Here is a 26,164-nt window from a genome sequence, read left to right on the forward strand (position 1 = left end):
TTTAAATGTTACCAGGCACTTTCATAATGTACATCATATCAACATCATCTTGCACAAAGGCAGAAATTATGATTAAAGTTCTATGAAGTGTCTTCCTCCTGCATAATTGCACTGCATGACTAATTGCGTTTGCAAGGGTGATAATCAAGACAATTTAGTTGCTTGATATAAATATATTGTTGACAATGATGGTTCCTTTCGACTCAAAACAGCAGTGAGATACATCACATATTACTGAAAATACGGAAAGATGAATTGTATGATCTCCGAAGATGAATTGGTTAGTGATTATTATGCAAATTCAGTTATGTGATAAATCTTGACTATGATTGTTGTTTTCTGATTCACAGCAGCCATGAGATATATGATGTATCTATGACAAAAAGAAAAGATGTTGGCCTATTGGTAAGTAGCGCATGCACATCCTACATTGCTCATTCTGATATTGGCAATAACCTCTCAAACTATTTCTCTTGCAGTTACAGTGTCATGGGAAACTTCTTCACACACATACAACATCTGTTGCCTTGGTAACGATACATCAAGTCTATCCCTTGACTGTGTTATGGTATATCCATTCCACTATACAGATAAAACATTTGTGCTCTAAATCTACTGCAAAATGGTTTTTGATGCAAAGGCTTGCTCATGTCATTAACTTACTGTCACACTGAGACATCATTCAGTGAATGCAACACTTCATGTCCTTGTGTAAACAATTTGAATCACACCGTAATTTTCAGTTTGCTTGTGTTACGCTTTCTAACTTGGGAGTGAATGGATTCCATACAAGAAGAGCTGCCAATATCACATGATGAAAGCAGTGGGCAGAGTCTAATAATAGCTGTCGAGTACTACAAGTGACCAACACTCAGTGTGCCATAAAACCTTCTCAATGCCTTGGTAAAATACAGCAGCTTACTGAGTGCTTTGGTTAACTTGGAAGAAAGGTTTGCATATTAAGACACTGTCATCGCTACTATCATTCATTCCCCAGGCCTCTTATGCAAACTTGACGACACGGTCTAACCATCAAAGCCACTAGCACAAACTGTCATAAGTTGAACACATAAGAACTATGTTATTCTGTATCACAGTCAATGCAATTACCCATGAAGCCCCAAGAAGGTTAATCTGGCTATATAGGGTACAATCTGTATGCTACATACATTCAAAGATTATTGCAAAATAATATCTGTCATACATACGAACCATTGATCACTGATCCATACACTATTTTCTGGGTATGCTGGAATACTGCACAGCAACATGTGTGTGATGCTGTAGGGGCACATCCAGTAGACTCAGTCTATTCTCAGTGCATAAAAACAGTCTTCTTCTTAACTGAAATAGGTGTTAAACTTTTGATTTCACTACAAAATATAAACGAGCTTCTACTCTAACTGTCTTCTTCTTGTTCACTTGAGCAGTTCTTGGATATTAGGAGCGGGAACTTCAGAATTCTCTCTTTTTTTTTCCCCCATGGCACTTGTGTATAAGAAGACAAGAGTCAGTTTATACTAACACATAGTCATTTCATTCTGAAACACAAACTTGCTACAGCAGTTTGGCCACCGACATGCAGAGCGATGCAAATTTTACTAACAATGTGTGCACAGGCAAAGGCTTAAGGGGAAACATCAGATCAAAGTGGCTGCCTAAGAATGACTCCCATTCACATATACATGACAGTCTAGAACTAACAAGCGGGACTAGGACTATGGTAGACTTTCATTGTGGGAAAAGGTTCTAGGTCCACGGTGAAGAGACTTCTTTTTTTTTTTTTGGGTCTATCTCAGCCACTTGCTCGGCACCCACTGCTCCTGTGTCTGGACTCGCGAGATGACCGATTTGAGCTCCATGAAGGTTCGCTGCAGGTTGTCGTTGACGATGGTGTAGTCAAAGTAATGCTGGTACATCGTCTCCATGCGCCTACCGACCTGGATCATGTTCACGAGGTCCTCGTCCTGAAAGACAAAGCGGAGAAGCGAAAGCATCCAACTGATGAGTACATTCTCAATCTTTTTTTTTTAGAAGCCGGTAATTTGCACTCTGTACCAACATCTCATCCTCACGTTACTGATATGACCGCCTTAAACTGCAATTAAAGACCTGGGCCCTGTTTTATGAAGAGTTAGAATTGATTATTTAGTTGATTTCAACTGTAAGTCTATGGAAGTCTTGTGGTAATGAAATTTAAAATCGATTTTATCTTTTGATAAAACGGGGCCCTGGTAGCATGGGAGAGAGAATTGATCTTCAATCGATGGAACCCACCTTTTATTAGGATTGTTTTGTTTAACTTTGTTTTTGGATAAATCATTGCTGAAAACTTATCTATTTACTCAATCCTAATTTTGTTGTTGTTGTTATATTATACGTACATAATGCTGTATTTTGATTTAATATTCTTTCCGTATCAATGCACTTAGAAATGTCAGTATCAAGTGCTATATAAGGTGTTACTTATTATTATTATTATTATCATTATATCTCAGCCACTGCAAAACTGCTTTTCATCAAATAAACTTTGAATTCCACTTAGAATTGTATGCTCTTTAACATGTCATAAAGTAGTTTCTAGTATCTCGCAAAAAGTTATAAGTTGAATCCTCATCTCAACCAATACTATACCATCCTTTTAAACTGAGGGCACAGTAAAGTCTCTCTAGCATCACAACATACCATGAAGGGTCTCGTGTGCGTCTTCTCTACAGTCACCATGGCTTTCTGCGACATTCTTGTAGCACGCAAGGCGTCAAGCGAGGGCGGTTTGACGTATATGACGTAAGGCTTCAGTCCAGAGTTCTTTAAGATCTTCAGGGCCTGCAAGAGACAACACATCACAGTCAGTGAAAGGTGAAGCTGATAAACTTTAATGGAAGACAGGCACAATACAAGCCACACAAAAGTACAAACAAACAAACAAACAAACAAACACAAGAAAACCCCACTCTGTTCAAATGGCATCTCAGATAACTATGTATGTAAGATTTGTCTAAAAAACCTATGAGATATGCCTACCTGTATATTCTTTTTTTGTTTAAAGAATAGTAGAATTGCATGTTGCAAATAGTACCTGTGGTAGTTATCTCTGGTTATCCTGGCTGAGCAATAAGCTATGTTGCACAGAACCAGGTATAAAAATCAAAGGCATTTTGTACATATTTCTGTTTGTACTTCAAGTTGCACAAGGTCATCTTGAATTAGTTGCATTTCAGTAGATATCCCAATCAGGATTGTTAATATACTTCAGTGCTTTGCAATTTTCATAGGTGTCTGTCATCACACAGATCTCAGAAAAAGACAATAATTAAAGAAATCCTCTTCAATCGCTGGCCAATGCAGGTGTTGGCATCTATAATATTGTAGATGCAGAAATCAAAATCAAATGTCTGGAATCTGTATGATTCTCAAAGCAATATCATCCTATCTCAAGGTGTAGGCATCATGCAGAAATCAAATGTCTGGTACTTTTAAGATTCCCAGAGTACAATTATCCTACCTGTGGATGCACACACAGCAAGCACGTCCGGCCTTCATCGACCAGTCTCTTGGTTGCTAGGATACTGGTGCCATAGAGATGACCCTTGTACTCCCCGTACTCGATGAGGCGGTTTTCCTGAATGGCGGTCTCCATGACATCGCGGGAGATGAAGTAATATTCGGTGCCATCTTCTTCCATGATCCGTCTTGGCCTCGAGGTGTCTGCAGTCGCAACATGCAACAAATGATAAACACTTTAGCATCATACAGAAAACTTTCATCATTTGGGGATGATAATAACATAACAGGAGGTTACAGCTCTACAAACCTTTAATCTCTTCAAATGTAAAACTATCTTTGCAAATACTCTTTCTTTCGCTTGATACTTAGCAACTTACCCTTAATTACCAAATATTTCACTTTGCGACTGCTAACCCTTTTGGCAACTATCATCTAACTAGACTTAAATTCCCCTCAAATCTGTGAAAGTCAGACAAATTGGTTTGAGATTATATACTTTTCTCTTTGAAGTATGTGCATTTCTCCGAACTGCCAGAAAAGAAAGACAATCATTTGCACAATACAATCCCTTCATCATGATTGAGCAAAATTTAATCCCACATCTCTGGCATTGTGTTTCCCTGTTCAATTTCAAAACTGAAACCTTCCAAGAATATCACATTAACAACCCACAGAGTGCAGGGGAGAATATATCTATGCTCCCGCTCTGAAATATATGCATCATTACCACATAACTCTAACACTGCCTATTATAAAATAAAGTGGGACAGTGATATTCTAAGATCAGAGGCGCTGTTTCACCCTCATGCTTCTGATTTGAAAAGAAAGAAAATGACATAAAAGGCACTGTAACTTACGGGGGATTGCACTTCCAAAGGTATCAGGATCACAGGCGAGCAGTCTCCTCTTTAACTCATTGCGTCCCACGCCAGGTGGACCTAAAAGATCATAAGAGTTAATAAAATGACAATAGTTCCGCATCAGTCTTATAGGTATGAACTTCTTTTTTTTTTCTTTTCTTATTTATTTCTTTTTTTTACAATGCAACATGTCAGGGAATGTCTTAATTTGTAGATTAAGAAGAAGAACCAACTTTGGGCCAACTGAGTCATCTTCTTTCCTATATTAACATGTGTAACAAAATTCTATTTGTTTGACATTACTGCATGCACATTTCACAATGCCACTTTGAAAATCTGGCAAATACAGTGAATGCAATTTTTGAAACTGAAAGTCAATTCATGGGGTTAATGAATGGCTGAAAGGAAATAACAATGAGATGCTTTCTGGTACATGGTTCAAGAGCTATTTGAGTAAATGCAGTGACAAACCTCATCACCAGGAAATTTTAAGTTTTTGTATGTACATATTGGTGTAAACATAGCAGTAAATACAGTAAATAGACAAAGTCCTGCTGAGAAGGATTTGTGTTGGACATAATGCACCTAAGCATTGACTAAGCAATCATCGGTTCAGCAATGGCTCCAAGGCTCAACTTACAATCAGTACAGTGTTCTGGGCCTTGACCAAACAATCTATGGTATTGGGCCATATCTGAGCAATGGTTGTATTTGACCTGGGGGCATTTCATGAAGCATTTCGTCCGACAAAGTTGTCCGCTGAGGATATAAGTTTTAGGCCTTGTCTGAGGTGACATTATAATGCCCCTTGGCTCAAACTGAATCCTTGAAGCAGTAAGTCTACCAGCACTGGACCTGTGCCTTATTTGATCAATGAGTGACACAGGGCCCCTCATGTCTCTGCACCTCCACTTACCAATAAGCACAATGGGCCTGGGCCTTGATGGACTAGCCTTGTAGAGGGAGACTTCCTCGTAGGTAACAACCTCCTCTGTGTCGTAATCTTCAGGGCAATATTCAGATCAGAGAGGACATGTTATCATTCACAAAGGTACAAGTATTCATCTGTAGTTACTGACGCAGCAGGAAAACATTTTCTGATTCATGAAAAGACTTTATGAATTTCATCATATACTTTTCAACAAATGATATACACAATGAAAACCTCATTAAAATGAATTTGCTGCGCACGTCAATTCATTATATATATAGTTTGAAAATGATAATTTTTACATTGTTTATCTATATCATTCACCAATATTTCGAAAATATTAAAAACTAGAAATGTCGCTATGGCGACTGGTATGCCTCCGCCATAATGCATGATTCTCCTAATAGGTCTATAGTACATGTGGACAATGTGTGATTACATTTTCACAAAATTGGCAAAATATTAAAATGACATGTTTGTCACAAATGTATTGAATGTTTACCTTCCTTGACCTATGTTTAATTGGATGAATAGGAGAGCATGTATTTGGGGATTTAAGAACTTTAACTTGACATTGACCATTTCATAAGTTTATGCACTGAGTAATTTTCAAGGTAAGGAGAAAAAGCGCAATTTCTGTATTGAACAGTAAATTGTTATCATTTTCATCTGGCCTTTGATTTATAAGAGAATCACTGTCAGGCAGAACATACATAAATTCAGCATGTACTAGGTTTCAAGATAACTTGAGCCACTTCCGAGATATGGAGAAAGAAGTAAGTTCAGCACTTTCACTTGATCTTTGACCTTTTGACCTTTGACGTTCTTGGCAAAAAAAAAAAATCCCAGAGAATCTCTATTGGTTTATACATGCATACCCACATCGAGTTAAAAAAAAATCCTGCTGGCATTGCATAAATATAAGGAAAATAGTAAAATTTTGAAGTATTGCCCTTGACCTTTGACCCCTGACCCCATGAACCCTAAATTCCCTAGATAACCACTGCCAGTCAGTAGATGCATATATACTATGTTCCATGAAGATACCTTGAACAATTTCCAAGATACAGAGAAAAAAGTGAAATTTTAACATTTTGCTTGACCTTTTGACCTTTGACCTTTTGACCTCATGACCCCAAACTTTCACCAGAGAATCTTAATTGGGTAGTACATGTATACACTAAGTTTCAAGAAAATATCTTCAGGCATTGCATAGATATGGGGGAAATAGTAAAATTTTAAGCATTTGACCTTGACCTTTTGACCTTTGACCTTGAGCATGTGCACCCAAAAGTTGATAGGCACAACTTCACCCCCTAATACACATACATGCCAAGTTTCATTAGGATACCTCAAAAGGTTTTGGTAGTTACCCTGTCCACAAAATTCATTACGGACGGACGGAAGGACGGACGGACGGACGGAAGGACGGACGGACGGACGGACGGAAAGACGGACGGACGGACGGACGGACGGACGGACGGAGAACCCGAAAATATAATGCCTCCGGCACCACTTCGTGGCGGAGGCATAAATATGTATATTCATAGTTACTTAATTTTCATTGATTTGACCTGGAATTTACAGGGTCTATTACATGTTCTTGTGGTATCTTACAATCAAGAACTAGCCTGTACTGAAAATTCACTAAATCAGAAAACTAGCACACATTCACACTTTCTTTTCTCAAAGTAATGTTTCTATCTTAGGGCTCTATGTAAGGCTATGTTGATGACCTCAGCTAATGATCAAGAGCACTGAAGGGTGTTCATGTGACCAGTTTTTCCAGACAAATTTTGACAATTTCTCTCAAAAATATACGACAGTGTCAATTCCACAACCTTTCCGGAGCTACAGCCCTAGGTTGTGTCAGTTTGCATCCAAAATCCTCACCCCCATCCAATGTGAATATGAATTCACATGGGGATATATATGACAAACCATGTCTAATCAAACAAGGGTATGAGGGTCTACACCAATTCCAGACCTGTCTAGGGGCTCTACAAAGCTGAGACACTAATCCTACGTCTAGACAATGTATTTTAAGGGGATGCTCCCTCTCAAGAAAATTTGAGCAAAGGCTTCATGTATATTTCAAACTCACATATTTAATGACGAGAAAATACAGATACACTTAACTTCCCTTTTTTGTTTCTTCTTTACCTTTGACAAGCACATTGCACCAGGGAGGTGGCTCTTTCCACCTCCCTGATTGCACACTTACAAAGTACCAGGAAACGTACCTTCATTCTGTCTGGCCTGGTACATCACTTTCTTGACTTTCCTCTTGTTACTTCTAAAGCTGCTTCTGGCACTTATTCTTACACCTAGACAAAGAACAAAAATACCATAAAAAGAATCTATTAGTCAAGAAATCTATGTAGACAGAAATTGTACATGAAAGAGAAATTTGTATAATATTAAGTAACTAGGATTTTTTCTTTTAAATGTGCTTTCATACCCATACTCACGCATTAACACCACATCACAACATACAAATAAGCAATCCCAGGATAAACAGAGAACAAACCTGGCAATCTATACATTTACGTAATACAATTTCATTGACAATGTTTCTCTAGCAAGATTTTAACTGTGCACACATGACATACCTCTGTAAATAATCTCAAAACCCTTCCATCATTCGTGATAGAATGCAAGCATTCTCATGAAACACTACTATTGTGCTTGTGAGCAACAAAGAAATTTAAACAAGAGACCACATAGATCATGTGATAGAATGCAAGCATTCCAAAGAGACACTACTATTGTGCTTGTGAGCAACAAAGAAATTTAAACAAGAGACAGGGTTCCCCAGAAATTTGAAAACAGAATTCCATGACTTTTCCATGACTTTTCCATGACTAAATTGCTGCTTTCCATGACTTCCTTTCTGGCACGATTTCCAAAATCAGACACGTTATGTTGGCCTCCACCTCCCCTCATAGCCATCCGTTCCACCCACTATCTTACTCATGACATGTACATCTATTATCATTAGTATATGTCCCGGGAGTTATGTAGAATTTGGGATGTCACAAAACTGGGGAAAATGCAAATCATGAACACCAATTATAATAGCAGAGTATGATCACAGAGTATGAGAGTTGCGAGACACGACAAACTGGAAAGCTGCCATAGCCAAGAGGTAAATGCAATTCCATGACTTTTCACAAATTTTCCAAATTCCCTGACTTTTCCCTGACTTTCTATGACCACAAATTTTTCCAGGATTTTCCATGACTGTGGGAACCCTGAAGAGACCACATAGATCAATGTGCAGAAAAATCCATCCATTGGCTTAAAAAACAAAACAGAAGACCTTCAGTTGGCACCATCAGTTGGGACACTGAGGTGGCTTGATAGTTCTTAGCATATCTGCCTTTCATTTGAATGGCTCAGGTTTGGGTGTGGGTTCAAGTCCAGGTGAGTCTTGCTCAGCAATGTTGTGTAGTTCTATACTGTCCCTTCTGGCAAGAGGCAAAACACTTTGTCCCTCAGATAGGACATAAAATGGAGCTCCCATGTGTGAGAGAGTCACAACCCATGCACGTAAAGGATCCCGATTCATTCATTCATCACAAAGAGCAGGGTGCATACTACATGTACCTTCTGATGAGGTCCCAGCTCCACTTCCACCCTCCCCCCTCCACACATACATACAACTGAACCCCATAAAGACTAGCCAGTGCAGCTGAATACCATCTATCCAGCCATCTTGTTAGATGGAAAATGAAACAAACAAACAAACAAACAAACAAACAGACAGACAGACAGACAGACAGACAGACAGACAGACAGACAGACAGACAAACAATGTACTTACTACTGTTCTTGAATGACAAATCCAGAGAAGTATTGCTCCCTAGATTGCCATTGACGGTGGAACGTTTGTTGGCAAGTCTCCTGCAGCAACAAATCAGAAATCAATACAAGAACCAAAGGTATCAGTTATTTGACTGCAACCTGAAAATACTGCATATCCTTAACCCTATTTTAACTAGGGGGGGGGGGGGGGGGGTCAAAATGAAACTCCCCCCTCGACATTTCGCGCCACGATTCCGCAACGCGCAAAGATTTTGCTGCGTCGTTTTATGACTTTTTTCATTGAAGTCTCCCACATATTTTGAGACCAAATTTGCGACGTCCCGGTGCACCGTTCCGAAGTTGCGCAATGTTTTGCATATGCATGTCAACCCGAAAACCACTCAAATTCATGATTTCGTGTGCAAATCCAAAGCAAATTGTGTTTTTTTGTTTAATTGATATAAATTAGATTATTTCAACTTTTGTCCATTGAAATTAATCAATTCTAATGTAGATTAGCTTGAAAAAGTGCTTGCAAGAAATTTTGGCAAAAAACAATAGAAAACAAAAGGTTGAAAAAAACAATAAAATAGATAAGAAATTAACAAAACAATAAAAAACAAAGAAACTGATTTTGATTGCGCTATTTTTTTTACAAGAAAATTGTTTGATGTGTCTTGAGGAACTCTGACACAAAAATTTAGAAATCCTTCATTCTTTTTGATGGAGTTATAGGTGAAAATATAATTTCATGTGTAAATTTGCATAATTAATTTATCAAAAAATATAAAATCAACATTTCTCTATTGCATGACAATTTAATCTTGTAGTTGACATCCGGCTATATGTTAAAATAGGGTTAACAGAAATTTTGCCCTAACCTATCCAGCTTTAAATACAATGGTTACTAATGATCACATCATGAAACATTTACTAAGCTGTAACAAGATTGTATAGTACCAACTTGACCTTTGGCATCTCTTATAGCTGCCTGGGAGTGAAAGGATATAGGAATCAGAAAGAGATTCTCCATCCATAGCCATCTCCTGAACCAGAGATTCTCCAGCCTGGACCCCCTAGCAAACTGGAATTTTTATCACGTAAATATGCTCACAATATCATGTGCCGGTAGTGTACACCACAAGCACGAAGTTACTTGCAGCTGGGGTCCAGGTTCCAGGGTTATATCTGTGTAGATACTCTGGTGCTATCATAGCATTATCTATTAATTTTTTTATTTTTTAAAAAATCATACATGACAAACTAAGTTTGGTGAGAGAACGGTTATGAAGTGGAAGAAATGCATCTTAGGAGAGGGACATACAGCCAGGGCAGGGGAACTTCATTCTTAAGTCAAAGAGCAGAAGATATCGACTTTGAGACAATGGCCTAAAAGCAGGGAGATCTCCTGCCAAAAGCGGGAAGGCTTGGAGTCTCTTCATTGCATAACATCATTGACTTGACCCCACTGACCTCTCTTGGAGCTGTCTGCCAGGAATGAGGCCAGCCCTGAGCCCCTTGTCCCCCAGTTTCTTAGCCTGCCACCAGTGAGGGTCGTCCTGGTCCACGATGTGCAGGATGTCCCCCTTGCGGAATGAGATGCTGGCGTCCGGGCACGGATTCAGCTCGTCCTTGTACGGGTCGTAGTCAAAGTGGGCCCGCATTTTGACCTGCACGGAGAGTGGTGGGAGGACAACAGGCATTAAGGAAGATGCTGGATTGTGAAGTAAGGCCATTTCACACTAGGATTGCCAGCCCCATTTCAGTGACACAGCCCATTTCATACTAGGATGGATATCCCATTACACGCTAGGATTGCCATCCCCATTTTGATGACACAGCCCATCTCATACTAGGATTGCTATCTCATTTGACACTAAGATTGCCATCACCATTCCAGTGCCAAAACCCATTTCACACTAGGATTGCCATCCCCATTCCACTTCCAGTGCCACAGCCCATTTCTCACCAGGATTCCCATTCCATTCCAATGCCTAGTGCAGCATATTTCTTCATTAATTGTTTTATTTGTGATGACTCAGAACTCTGGAGAATATGATTTCACCAGAGGGGAAAATTTAGACAGAATCAGGTCTACAAGGAGCTGATTACTCTAACATATTCAGAACAGCGTAGTCACAGAAGGCTTAGTCATTTTAGCATATCATTCCTGGCAATGATTTTTATCAGACCAATGTAGCTAAAATCTGCCTACATCACCAAAAACTAATCATTTGTAATTACAATCCCGCCACAGGTTGCCACGGCAGAATACATTTCATGATCAGCAACAACTGTGATGTGATATTGCTTAGTACATTAGTACATAGCCTTCAAAAAGCTAAAATGAATGTCTAACATGGGAATTCATTCAATAGAAGATGCAAAAATTAATGAAATGCATGATGCAAGCGTTGAGGTACACATATTTTGTCCTTCCACACATGTTTACCTTTAGTGTCCCATTTCAAATGTGACCTGTTGCCAAGAAAGCCTATTTTAATCACCAAAAAGCAATTACTCAACTTTAATATTCTTGAATTACCCAGATTCCAAGCTGATAAAATCATATACCAGGTCTTAATATTAAACTTACACAGAACAATGTTAAGAAAGATGCCCTCCAGACAGAAAAAATAGGCGATAATTGTCTTCGAGAGTAGGTACGATGAAGGGTGCAAGGAATAGTGCATTTAAAGAAGAGGATAGTTTCAAACACCCCTGGAACAAGCTTCAAACAAGCTAAATAGTTACAGAATTTTGACACATCTTTAAACTCTGTAATTTTGACAAGGAGTTATTTCAATTTTAACAAATGAATAAAGCACAATTTGATTTCTTATATTTTTTATTTCAATTTCTCTGCTTAATTGTCTTTGACTTTATCTGGGTAAAGTAGCAACTGGTCACATAATTTTACAACAGCCAAATTCAGTATATGCTAGCTGAAGAGGCCTCTGATTTAACATGCTGGTTAGTGGCTGAGTTTAGTCCGAAGTAAACAAACCTTCTTTCCATCATCAACGGTCGTGAAGTCCGCTGCCGACCCATTGGCAGCAGCGCCGCCCAAGGCAGGAAGTGGTGAGCTGTGAAAGTTCAGCTATTGTGTGACGTGCAGTGATGGGGGAGAGGAGGAGGAGGAGGTGGAGGTGGTGGAGGCGGGAAGGGTGAGGAACCAGCGGACGGGGCAGTGACAGGCCACGTGCGGGGATTGATCGGGGAAAAATTGGTCATGTGATTAGTGAGAGTGCATACAAATGATATTTCCATGACAAAACTAGGTACGTGTTACACAACAACCACTCAAGAGCTTCATTGCAAAAATGGGCTATAAGTGCCATTTTGAAACATTTCAAAGTATGTCCATCATCAGATGGGGCAAAGTTAAATCTTTCCTGTAATACCTCACTTGTGACATAACAAGGAATATTCCAGAAGTTATGATAAAATATATTCCATATATGACCGTGCACCTCAAAACGAACATAAAGTCGCACGCACTGATTTTGCGTGAGGACTGAAAATAAGTGAAATGGGTCAACCTACCCGAACTTGACTTTTTCATATTTTCTGAAAGAGCGGGTCTTCTTTTACATTATGCTAAAATTTGGTATCATAAAATGGGCAGGAAAGTGTGTTTTTTTAGCAGTTTATCTCGAACATTTTTGGTAGAATAGTGTGATTAGGTGTGTCTTTAGAATCCCTTTTTCATTTCTGAAAAACCTTGTCCACACTCTTCACTTTCAACTCTAATAACTTTTAAAAGGATCGTGCTACTGCTTTGAAAGTTGGCATTAATTATGGACAGAATGTGTTAATGAGGCATGCTTAATTTCATTTTAATCTGATAATCCCTTCATTGTTGTTACTCTGGTGGTTTACTTCCTGTTTTTTGTCCCATTCATCGCACAGCCAGCACGGTTTTGTAAAGATTAAGCGCTTGAATAGACACTGTACTTCAGAGCCTCTTTTCTCAGTTCACACTTTTCCTGAGTTTGTGCTTTCTTTCCAATATTTAGATAGGTTAGGAGAGTCCATTTGATTTGAGTTATACATCATTTTAAAGTCAAAGTCTGCTCTTTCAGAATATGGTCTTCACTAAAAATTCCTGTCTGGCGACTTTTTGTTTGTTTTGAGGTGCAGGGTCACATATTTTCTTATCATTTGCATTTTTTAGCAGCCTTAATCATAAATATCTTAACTTAACAAGAATAGATTTAGCTCATTTTGAGATAAAACTCTTATTGTAACATAACCACTAGTGTCCAGAATTGACAAAATTTGAATAGTGTTGGTAAACGTAGTCTGAAATAAATAAAAAACAAGGAGTCAGACCTAAAGGGAGCTCCACGCTCACCTGCATTTCAGGGCAAATTTGACTTGAATGCATTTCCCTATGGTGCCCCTTGATGGTATCCTATACCAAATTGTCAGTAGTTTTTCACAGGGGCATATGGACATTCATGCTTCTTCACATAACTTATGTAAAGCAATTACTTATTTGTGTTTCACTGATTTGGTGACAGAGAGAGAAATTAATCGAAGGGCCTTCAAGGATCTGTAAATGGTCAGGTTAAAAATGGTATTGCAATTTAAAGGTCAAACAAAGAGAACTTTTGAAGAATATAAGGGTTTCAACGGCTTTTGAGAATGAAAAGGGTTAACAACAATGTTCTTATCAGAATTAAAAGGTTTTAAAAGCCAAATAAGCTGAAAGCTCTAAGAATTACAGGGTTAATGAAAAAGGCCTTTCTGGAAAATATAACAAAATTGAAAGATTAACAACAAGGCTTTACGATACAAACCTTTAAAATAAAAGGGCTAAAATGATGGCTTTAAAGTTTAACAAAAAGGCTCTACAATTGAACAGGATAATTGAGAAATTTATTTCCAGCCTGAAGCTCAGGGTGAGCTCAAGAAGAAGAAAAAGAAGAAGAAGAAAAAGAGGAGAAATCCAGATAGGTGCTTCTTTACTTACATGTGCACAAGAATCCTCAAGTTTCCCATTTTAAGACAAATAATAGCTCTCTATGGCTGTCTTGGCATATTACATGGCATTCTCTAATGTCTTGCATTTTGTTTATCCCCACCTGGTCAATATACATCTCTCCCGGGGGCTATAGTCTATAACTAGAAACATGGACTACTGTGAAAGTGGTAATTTTCACAAGAGTATTTTTTTTTTTGCCAGCCTGGTATGATGAATTTTGTGTATTCTCAATTTAGTGGACAGTCATGACAATTGAGCAAATACTGCAAAGAGCCTGCTGCTGCCTCAGTGGCTAAGGGCTAATTTCCACTTCTACAATACTACCATAATGTAAAATCCACAAAATGCACAGTAAAGTGAAGCATAGAGTGTCTGTGTGAAAGGTATGTCAGTCCTAAAATTAAGTGTTGAACACGAAAGCAACCAAACTGAATAGATTGGTCAATTCATTGTCTGATTTGACCTCTGACCTCTTGTTTTTCACACAGACTGAGCAAACCATCATCACTTCTAGTCAGTTGTTAAAATTCATTGTGTTATGAGGAGCATGCTGCAATGTTAATGCTTACAAGATGCAAACTCATTCAGTGGCACAATGCACAGGCAGATAGCTACTTCATGTTCTACAGCTGTCTCAATGTCTCCAAGCTCACATACGCTCAAAAAGAAATATGAATATATGTATTTTTTTTCTACGTCATGACTCTGCGCAACATTCATCAAGGACACTAAGTTGTAACACATCCTCTGCGGAAATTGATTCCCTCATGTTACTCTTGGGGCTAAGAACATATCCAGTCACTTTGCAACACTGGTGAGATTGATTTCTGTGCGTGCTATGCCATATCGGCATGATCAATGAGGTTATTCTGAGGTGCAGATACGGCACCATGCTACATGTGTTGAGAATTTCAAATGATTAAATCCAAAGTTGTTCTTCTACCTAATACTTGCTTCACTTGATTGTCTAATTTCACTCCACTATTTGACATATCTTTTGCCTTTGCTTCACAGATTCTACATCCAATCTCTCTGTCCTGGAGAAAACATAATCACTGAAATTTCAACTATTATATTTTTTTTGTACCCTCACCTGGCTGTATTGGCTCTTTTTTGTGTCCATGTCAGCCGGAATCAACTTGAACGTGATCGATCCGTCCAGGGAAGCCTTTCAGGAAGAGAGAAAAAAAAAATGGACCACATCAAGATCAAATTCAGGGTGAATTCACATTTTTAAAACTCAGAGTAAGAGTCAACAATCACAATGCCTTGTTGTGGATTACTGCACAAATTTACCAGCGCACAACAGTTGCCCACAACACACGGATAATAAGTGCAACAATGAAGATGAACAGTTTGGATGTCTTTAAATACAAATGTTAACAGCCTCTGGATTAAGAAGAGTATTGATGTCATAGATGTATACCTATACGTACTAATTTGTAACTCCAGTGACAGGAATTTGCACCAGACAATGCTGACAGTTTGCTACCTACCTGACTATTAATCAAAATTGACAAAATTGCTGGTAATCACTAAGGATGATTTGCCAAGCACTTTCATTAGTATTCAGAAATCCATTCAAATATGACCTAGTTGTAAATTTAGCAAGCACACTCCGGTGTAGCAATGCACCTCAGCCCAGCAGGAAGGTAGTGGTGATACAAAAGAGATTTGGAGGATTAGTTAATCTACTTCTATTAATTGACAATTAGTTCCCACACATCTGTGCCAATCGGGGGAGAAGGCACGCCAGTGAACATGCCAGTCGGCGAACAAAACAGAGTAAGGGTTAAGACAGTGTGTTGAGGGCACTGTATGCCATTCCAGTCTACGTCTGCAAACAATTTTTCACAATATGCAACGTTCACATTTGAGTAGCCATTGCAGAAGTGTTTGTGTAGAAGTCCTTAGCTCCTGGGAGCGGGTTTTGAATAATGTAAAGCACACACACACACACACACACACACACACACACCATGTTTCACTTTGTGCAGAGGAACAAATAGATTGGGCATTTCTGGGTTTGGGCAGCTGATGTGAGGTGCATCAATTCTCGGCCAGGAAATGAGGCTGATGACTGTTCAATAGATGCAACAAAAAAATAGAGAAAAACATGGCTGACAAACATTTCGAGAACCACGCTCGTCGACGACTGGGGAGCACAAAAAAACGGGTTGGGCTGACCCTGTATTCCCCGAAGGCAGGAAAGCAGGGAGGGTCCCTTTTCACAAGACGCTCACACGCAGCATTCAGTGGGAGGATGGCTCCAGGATGCAAGCGTACACCGCACGCAGACAATAAAAACTTGGGAGCTGAATTGAAAGGAGATGGGAGGGAGTGCAGCCGAGGGACTGCTGCTCAAGGTGGCTCTTATAAATACTTTTCTCACCACTAAAATACACTTAACATCTCTCACAAAGAAAGAGAGGCAAGGGCAAGGGCAGAGAGAGAGGGAGAGAGAGATTTTAAAGGACAGACAAAAAGAATCAGCCAGACGGTGAAGAAGGGAGATGGTAAGACAGAGTGACAGAACGTGAAAACCAGACAGAGATGGGAGATGGTAAGATGACCGTGGGAGGAATACTGGAAGAAGGTAACATTTCAATGTTACATGGTGAAGAGGTAAACCGATCAATACTGTATTGCATCCAGTGAGAAAAGGCTGAGAAATAAAAGGATAACGAGATGGAGAGACCACGAAACAGAGTAGAAGAGAGCGAGAGAGTAAGAAAGTTGAATTACCCCACAAAAGTAAAGATTCTTCAACTTTATACTAAGTCAATACCTATGAATGAATACAGATAGTAGACTAAAGATGTTGGTTACCTTTACATGAATGAGTTTAAATGGGCAGATGGCATAGAGGATGAACCATACAGACTAGGAGATGTAGTGATTGATAACACTGTCTTCTGATAATCATAGCATGACCCCCCAAAAGAAATGATATTTTGATGCAGTTACACATGTCCCCTATGAAGATTTCATATCAAGATAACACAGAATAAGAAACGGAATGGGAGAAGATAAGAGAGAGAGAGATATGGATACACAAAAGTAAGAAAGAAGGTAAGCATAAAGTGAGTATATATAGAGAGAGAATGAGAGAAGGGGAATAGACAGAGAGGAGGAAAGGTACAGAGATAAGAGAAAAAGAGATTGGGACAGAATATACAGAGAAAGAGATCAGAGAGAGAGAGAAAAAGAGAAGGAGTTAGAGAGGAGGGAGAGAGAGGATCCTAGAAGAAATGAAAGTGAATCCAGGCAATTTCCCCGCCTTCCTGAGCCCGAAAATTCAATTTCCACTGACATACTGTTGTGATTCGGCGCGGTTTCATTTCAGTAATTTTATCCACACCAAAGACTCCCAACTCCAGCTTCTCAAACAGCCAAACAACGTGTCACCTCTCACGCTTTCATGTAAGGTTGAAAAAAAAAAAAGAAGAAAGAAGGAAGAAAGGGGAAAAAAAGATATGAGAAAGTAGCCGTCGGTGTTCACATCTGACAAACTTTGACAAAAGAGGTGAAGGGGAGACTGCATTGTCCGGTTTCGATCATCTGTCCGTCAGGATGTATCATCTCCACAGGAGTTGTCAAACAATCTTTGACAACCTTTGAGTTATACATTGCACTTTAGATTTCCATGAATATTCTATAAGTGATGCCTTCAAGAAAAAAAAAAATGAGGAAGAGAGAGAGAGAGAGAGAGAGAGAGAGAGAGGGGGGGGGGGGGAGAGGAACACCAGACCTCAGTTTCCTTTCAGAAAATGTCCTTTCAAAGATATCCAGTTCAATGCATTTTGGCCACAGTCGCTGTGGAAGTACAGCTACAAACGCAAGGATTTACGCACTCAGGACCATGTTTTGTTTCCACGCATCTCAGAATTCAGAAAGGCCATACAATATAAGTTTCAACAAGTTTAAGGGATGTCACAATGTTTCATCAAAATCCCCCCTCCCATATATAGATTCTTGATTTCTGTGCTGGCTGCACAGTTGGTATCCCCCAACGATACGCTGCCCATTCCGTCTTCATCGGCTCTTGGGGCTGGGGAGAATGCAGGAGGACCAGCAGTAATTACATGCCTCCCCAAACCCCCAGGGATAGTCCACATCATGTTGATTCATTTTTATCACCAGACCATGCCACCGACCACTAATTCAATTTTTGAATCATTAATTACTTATCCCTGCACACACTGACTCTTCAGTTTGACTGATAACACCTTCTTCCATGAAACAAAATTGGAGCTATTCAAAGAAAGGAATAAGGGAACATATTTCAGAAATTAATGTGATATATAATTTTTTAATTATCTATGTCTGCATATGCCAGTTGATTCTATTATGTTTGATAATAAGGAAAATGATAAATAAAGTACGGAGAGGAAGGATATGAGAAAACCAGCTGAAGTAAACTGAAGGAGAGTCAGGTATAAAGTTGAGTAAAAATGAAATATGGGGCAAATTTGCATTACACATAAAGGCAGATACATTAAGTTTTATATGTCTGCAGCAACAGAGTCATAACTCACAAAGTATGACATTGATAGCTCAGGAGACTCCAATTTCTTTCTTTCTTTCTTTTTCAGGAAGTTGAACTAGACATAAAACGAGCTACAAATCGCCTTATACAGGGGTAACGTAGACAACTTTGAATCGGATAAAGTGTAAGCTGATAATGCAGAGGTGGGCGTCTGCAACACAATATTTTGCCGTCGCACATCTAACGGTACTCTGGCTGGCAAAACTGACAAGTCACTGTGAATTTCATCTCCTCGTAAGCGAGAAATTTTGGAAGTTTCACACTCGGCTGAACACCACACCCCAATAAGACTGCACACCTGAAATTCAAGCCTCCTGCCGGCACGGATAAGGGGTCAATGGTAAGAACTTCCAGTAATTAAGAGGGGACCGGACCCAATGGATAAAATGTATCGGTGATAGCAATGATGATGTATCACATTAGTTAAAGCATTCAATTACAGTCCATCTGGGCCTAATTTCTTGACTGCAATGTAAATGGCATTTATTGGGAAAGGGAAACAAACTGAAATTCAAGCACTAACCAAGGTACATGAACTTTCCACTAGTTCTGGCATTCTCAAACAAAGTGCTACTTTAAAGGATAAGTTCACCTTCATAGACATGTGGGTTGAGTGAATGCAGCAATATTAGTAGAACACATCAGTGAAAGTTTGAGGAAAATCGGACAATCCGTTCAAAAGTTATGAATTTTTGAAGTTTCTACTCAGTCACAGCTGGATGAGAGGACTACTATAGATTGTGATGTCACATGAGTACAACAATATATAAAAAGAGAATAAAGAAAATTCAACATATTTCCATTTTTCTCGAATAACAAAAGAACACTCGACTTCTCTCTTTCAGAATGCAGGGGGAATAATATTACCCTAAACATACGTCAGTAACAAGTCGAAGAAATGTGCGCTTTATTAAAAAAGTAAAGTTTTGTGAAATTCTCTTTTTATTTTCCTTATATTGTTGTACGCATGTGACCTCACACACTGTAGTAGTCTTCTCATCCAGCAGTGACTGCACAGATACTTTAAACATTCATAACTTTTGAACAGATTGTCCGATTTTCTCCAAACTTTCACTGATGTTTTCTTCTAATATTGTTGCCTTCACTCAATCCACATGTATATGAAGGTGGACTTGTCCTTTAAAGCTTCAATGATCATTTCATCAAAACATGTACAGTGTAGCCTATATGTATTAAAGTTCACTATTTTGGAACTGTTGCTTGAGGAGAGTAATTCAGTAATTCCTTATCATGCCCATTCAATATGACCTGCAATCCTTCACACACATACAACCCCCCCCAAAAAAAGAACAAAAAACAAAAAACAAACAAAAAACAAGAGACCCGGGGGGGGGGGGGGGGGGGGGGGGGGGGGTCTCGCGCTCACCTGAGTATCGCAAGTTCACCTTTCATGCATTCTTGCAGACTCTTACCGGAGAACATCGGAAACTTAACCCGTTTAGGACGGTTTGATTTTGCTACAATACACATTTCTCATAGACGCCTGCCCGAGTATACTCGGGACTTGTCCTCAACGGGTTAATGGTGGAGGGTAGCTTTGAGAGCTAGCTTTACTACCTGTCAAGTTTGGTGTATATATTCATCAAGGGGTTTCCAATGATTATGAACATGCACAATTTACATCACCATTTGGACCCATCCCACCCCACTTCCTTGGGTCCTGGGGGGGGGGGGGGGAGGGGGACACCCCTGATTCTGCCATGAACAAACATGAAACAACAGTCATCAATATACTGACTAATTGTATTAACTTAGCTCAATCACTTCTGGTTCTAGAGAAAATCTTCAAAGATTCCTTACGGGAGGGGGGGGGGGGACCCCTGGGGGCCCCCCAGGTGGGGTATGGTGCCCATTTGATGGAATTGAGATTCTATCTCCCTAGGGATGCTACCTGCCAAGTTTGGTGAAAATTCATCATGGGGTTCTCAAGAAAAAGATGAAAAAACAATTTAGGTCCCAGTTTAGGCCCCCTGGGGTCCCCCAGGTGGGGCATGGAGCTCATTTGATGGGGATGAGATTCTTTCCTCTGAGGGATGCTACCTGCCAAGTTTGGTGAAAATTCATCACGGCATTTTCAAGAAAAAGATGAAAATGTACAATTTGGGCCCCATTAGGACCCCTCCAAACTCCCCTCCCCTGGGTCCCAAGGGGGGCACCCCTGATTCCACCATGAACAAACTTGAAACTACAGTCATCAATGTACTAATTCATAGTATTAACTTAGCTCTATCACTTCTGGTTCTAGAGAAGTAGATTTTTTAAGATTCCTTAATTTGGGGGAGTTTGGGCCCCTCTGGGGCCCCCCAGGTAGGGTATGGTGCCCACTTGAACAAATTGAGATCCTATCCCCCTAGGGATGCTACCTGCCAAGTTTGGTGAAAATCTGTCATGGGGTTCTCAAGAAGAAGATGAAAATGTAAAAAGTTTACGCACGCCGGACGCCAGACGCCGGACGCCGGACGAAGAGCGATCGCAATAGCTCACTTGAGCCTTCGGCTCAGGTGAGCTAAAAAAAATCCCCATTTTTTTTCCTTTATGCCAGACTCGAAAGCATCTGCCAGGGTATGAATTACAGACATTTTATCCTCAATTACCACTTTCCCGAATAAAGCTCACTATTTTACCAGAAAAATTAAAACAAAACAAAATAAAAATGTAAGAAATCAATTTCAATCTCAACCTTACACACCTATTCCTATGCATCATACCCTTTTAGACACATAAACGTATATTATCAATCATGTTTAATAAATGACTCAGTGAGAAAGAAATGGCTGGAACTAAGACTATCTAGAAATAAGAGCTCAAGCAAGTTTTCTGGAGGCTTGAAAAACATTCAAGTTCCCATTAAATAGATGATTTACATTCTATGGCCATAAGCAACAATTTTGTAGCTGTTTGGTGGCCTGATTTGCTTGCATCTGTGAGGGCACACACAGTCATGTACTGTATGTGCTATTTATTTGGCAGTGTTTTTATTCTTACAAATTTCATCAGTTGCCTGATACAATGTATTCGCCAAATTAACAACTCACAATCATGTTGCCTGACAGACACAGCAATGCATCTTGTCTCCAGAGGGGAAAAAAAAACAAAACAAAATGCTAACTTTTCTTTGGAAAAGAGATAATACTCCGATTTCACATATCATTCCTGGGGCTTTTCGATCACAATTTCAACCACTCTTGAAATTGTCCTGCAAGTCCTGATTCGCAAAAGATTATGCTCGTAAAATGTCTGGCAGATATTATATCACAGAATCCAATGTCGCTTAATCTGATTACTCTGCAATCCATTTTCAGACATGCCATTGATTTGTCTAAAAAAAGCACAATTTTGCAATTTTTGAAGTAAATTGTGTAACTAATCTTCATGGGACGATACAGACATGACAGATGTTTCTTTCAAAGAATGTACCCATATAAAAACATAAAATATGGGAGGAATCAGATACAATTATGCTTGAATCTATACATCCTTGTTGTTCTAATGTTGTCGAACAGGCGCTTCACTTGACGAGGACAACCTGATAGAAACAGAAATTTAGATGGACTTGGGAAAGGGAGCAATCGATAAATTATGGACCCACATTTGAATCGCTTCCTATCAGACTCCTTATCAAATGTTTGCACGTGTGTACAAAGTTTGGAGGTGTGCAAACAACCTATGATGACAAACGTCACCGCGGCAACCACGATGAAGAAGACGCGGCAGTTTGTATTTGCTCACCTTCATTAACCTGTCTACCAAGAAAAGATCCGCGAGTCCTTCCCGGACTAGACGTAATCGTAAAAACCCAAATTAGGTCACTCGCATCCTTCCATCCAGACATGATGAGAGGAAAAAGATGATGGTTTTTATGTCAGGAAAAGGAGCGGTTAGGAGGAGACTTCAGTGACCGTTTTTCTTGGGCAGACAGAACTCTCAACAGACCATCAGACATCGAGGGGGGGGGGGGAGGGCAGCGGAAAACTGACCAAACACATTACCGCATGAATGCATTAAAAAAACTTGCTACACTATGGGAACGAAGTATAAATGTACTCTGTTAGAATATATCCATGACTACAAAGTGACAGAGGTTTGGAGGTAAACACCGTACTTCAAGCTTTAAAATGAATTTGCATCATTGGTACGATGGCTTGCTGAAAGTATGAAAGTCAGCAGAAATGCAGATGCCGCAAAAGATCATTAAGACGTAATGATACCAGGGAAATTAAGGTGTATCAAGTTTTGTACTTTAACTACGACATCACTGCTTGATTGTAATGTGATATCAAATATACCCTCATATATTCTCTTTTATGATGTTAGCATTATACAGACACCAATGCATCATATACTGTTGTTTTGAAGATTTACACTTGCCATTTCTTTTGCTTAAGGAGAAATAAACACAAACAAATAACGACATCAAAGAAAACCTCTGCTGCATTGGTTGTTCAGCTGAAAGTTCATCTGAAAGAAGGTTTCAGTGAGCAAGATCCTCCACATGAGGATTAAAGAATCCCTAGATTAGTGATTTGCCAAATGCCAAGGATCTTTGTCACAGATCTCAAAAGAACTCACATAACATTTCAGCAAAGATAAGACAGCTATATAGATAAAGTTCCAGCTGTTTCCTTGTTGTTTTGTCTCCTGTTGTTTTCATTTTTCATTCTTCTCTATTCATCTATACTGTATTTATTCATCATCACAACTTTTTTTTTAATTTTATAGTGAGAAGCAAGGAATTTAGGCCTTATGCTGTCATATTACAATGCTTTCCCTATCACTGGCAATGCACTTTGGAAGACTTTTCTACAGGCTGAATGAGCACAGCATGCCCTGGTCTTGTGAAATCTCACATTCGTGTCGCAGGTTGGAATAAAACTATAAAAAAAAAAATGAAAAGCAAGAAAAGACAGGAACAGTACGAGATCAAGAGAGAGTGAGAAGGGTTGCTAAGTACTACGACAAGACATATGTACTTATCTTTGTTCTGTGAAAAAACCCAAAAAAACATGAGAGCTAAACTGAGTGAGAGGTAGAGAGAATATTTGGGCTGATACTGTAATCTTAGAGCTCTCTGAAGCCTTTTTCCTGAGTACTGTAAAAGTGGATATTTTCGCGCGACTAATTTTTTGCGCTTGGCCGGGTGAGAAGAGTTTCGCGTGTTTTTAATTCCGCGGAATCAAGACATCACGCACAGGAACATATGGCAACCAAAATTATTTGCGTGCTTTTATTTTCGCGCTACTTTCTGATCGCGTGAAATGCGCGAAAATTTCAACACCGCGAAAATATCCACTTTTACAGTAATTCTCAAGATTGATACCTAACACTTTGTGTGCTTTGAAAGTAGATTGGTACTAAAACCCCCATAGCATTGTACATATTGTCCAAAGTCAATGAAATGCTAAGAAGTAGGTGCAAATAAGATGGGCAATGTAAGAATATGAGCAGTGATGAGTGATTCCATTTATTCCATTTAATATGCAAAAGCATTTATCTAATAGCGCATGGTAAAGTTTCTAAGAAATACTGGGAAGGAAAAAATCCTGCCTGAATTACAAAAGTACCATAAAATGATAACGGCGCTTTTCCCCTCCTGTGTTTCTAGATCACGAGAAAAGTTGAAGAGCTAGAATCTTAACCCGTTGAGGACGAGTCCCGAGTATACTCAGGCAGGTGTCTATGGGAAATGCACATTGTAGCAAAATTACTCCGTCCTCAATGGGTTATAGTGAGGATGTGACTTTCAGTGCTTCCAGTGAGAAAAGACTCCTGCTTTGGCTTGCAAGGTGATGACATATTTTTTAATCAAATCATCTCTCCGAAAGCATGAACGCCAAATACTGCTACAGGCGACAATTAACCCCTCTTGCATTCCGAGTACAAGACCTTTGTAGAAAGCGCCGGCTACCTCAACTCTGGCTTCCACGACCCCCGCAATCACGGTCAACTAGCCGTCCGTGCACGGCCGCAGAGTTTCACCCCCTGGCCATCACTGACAGGTTACGTGCAGAGTAAATTAGCTATGATTTCACGTGTGTGTGTGTGTGTGTGAAAGATAGCACCCGAAGTGTTGATGGCTGCTTACTGAATCTCAGGATATCTGTGGCATTCTATATCCACTCAGTTCTGAAGAATGTGCATTTGTAGAGAAAAATCCATAATGTCTGACGTCTCCTCCTTAACTCTTTATGTGTGCTCTGAGTGTTGACTGACACAGAAAACCTCATAGCATTATACATACTGTCCGAAGTCCCTGGTAGAGATCTAGATAGGGTTAAAGCCCTCTGAAGTCCTAACCACAATTCATTTTACCATTCACTTAACCCGTTGAAAGCTAGTCATTATAACACTCAGGCAGATGTCACTGGGAAATACGTGCTCTCGCAAAATCAGCTCATCCTCAATGGGTTAATTTGTTGTGAGAGTAGCCATATTCATCAGCCCACAATTCTATAAATCTCTAATTATATTCATGCGATGCAGGATAGTTCACTAATTGTTGGAAATAGACAGATTTATCTAAATCGAACAGTTTGCTCACGAACACACTTATTATTTTTTCTTACCAGTACTCTGATGTAACATGTAACATATAACCTTGTTTAATACCATATTATGTGTGCCACCAGCAGAATTGGAACACTTATTCAAAAAGTACGCTTGACTTTGTCACTTATAATCCTGATTTGTTTATGACCACACAATACAACTTTACAAATACAGTCTGTAAATGAAAACCAGAACAAGAAAACTCAAATAAAGTGGCTTCTGGAGATTTAGATAGATATCTTACAATGAGGGAAAGGGCAGATGCAAATAGAATTTAAGCAATCTCTGAACCTTGGAAGAAATGTGCAGGGGGGCAGAGAAGGGGGAGTACAAGTGAAGAGGATCAAAGTTATCCCCCAATCCTCAAAAAGGATTTGTGGAGGCTAATGCATTTTGAGTGCAGCAATGTGTGCTCTCCATGTCAAACCAATCCTCAAGAGTGTGAACCCAATGAATAATAGCATCCCTGCTCAATTTATGTGTCACTTACTTGCTCTACAGCACAAGCCTATTCCACATTGTTTTTAGGTTGTTGTTTTTTTTCCACATATATCTGTTTTTCATTTTTTTTTAATTCATTCCCTTTGTTCTTTCTGCTTTGAAATGTACCAATGAGAAGCTTAATTGAGTGTAATATATTTCCTCTTTCTGTCTCTTTACACCACACTCTGTGCAATGTAGCATGGTCATTTCTATCCTGACTCTACATAATAACTGAGGATATGTTCTTCCCAAACGCCTTTCCCAATTTTCTGCTCCTCTTATTCTTGTGCGATTTTTATTTTCTTTCACTCAGGATAGGATACAATGATACAATATCATCATATCTTAGCCAAAGCAACAAAAAAAAAAAAAAAAAAAAAATTGCCTGCCCCGGCAGAAGGGCCTTAGGGACTGTGCTCAAAACATCACTAATTGATGATGGTTGTCTGGTTACATCATATGTAAGAGCT

General features: G+C 39.3%; 1 protein-coding gene across 3 annotated transcripts in view; it reads right to left on the reverse strand.

The window, feature by feature from the left end:
• Positions 1 to 738: 738 nt before the first annotated feature.
• LOC139716881 (MAGUK p55 subfamily member 7-like) overlaps positions 739 to 26,164 on the reverse strand; it is an 80,051-nt gene continuing 54,625 nt past the window's right edge. For 2 of the 3 annotated variants that reach the window (XM_071628409.1, XM_071628410.1), the window contains exons 7-16: positions 15,189 to 15,263; positions 12,113 to 12,205; positions 10,579 to 10,775; positions 9,125 to 9,204; positions 7,542 to 7,625; positions 5,284 to 5,370; positions 4,365 to 4,445; positions 3,506 to 3,708; positions 2,686 to 2,826; positions 739 to 1,967 (exon numbers count right to left, since the gene is read on the reverse strand). In XM_071628409.1, the coding sequence (XP_071484510.1) occupies positions 1,791 to 1,967; positions 2,686 to 2,826; positions 3,506 to 3,708; positions 4,365 to 4,445; positions 5,284 to 5,370; positions 7,542 to 7,625; positions 9,125 to 9,204; positions 10,579 to 10,775; positions 12,113 to 12,205; positions 15,189 to 15,263 (1,218 nt within the window). In that variant the 3' untranslated portion in view covers positions 739 to 1,790. The remainder of the gene's footprint in view (positions 1,968 to 2,685; positions 2,827 to 3,505; positions 3,709 to 4,364; positions 4,446 to 5,283; positions 5,371 to 7,541; positions 7,626 to 9,124; positions 9,205 to 10,578; positions 10,776 to 12,112; positions 12,206 to 15,188; positions 15,264 to 26,164) is intronic. The other variant, XM_071628411.1, reaches the window with a different exon arrangement.

This window comes from Diadema antillarum, unplaced genomic scaffold, assembly GCF_040938485.1.
Source record: "Diadema antillarum isolate AM-2024a unplaced genomic scaffold, OU_Dant_1.0 scf00000071, whole genome shotgun sequence".
In the NCBI taxonomy this organism is placed as follows: Eukaryota; Metazoa; Echinodermata; class Echinoidea; order Diadematoida; family Diadematidae; genus Diadema; species Diadema antillarum.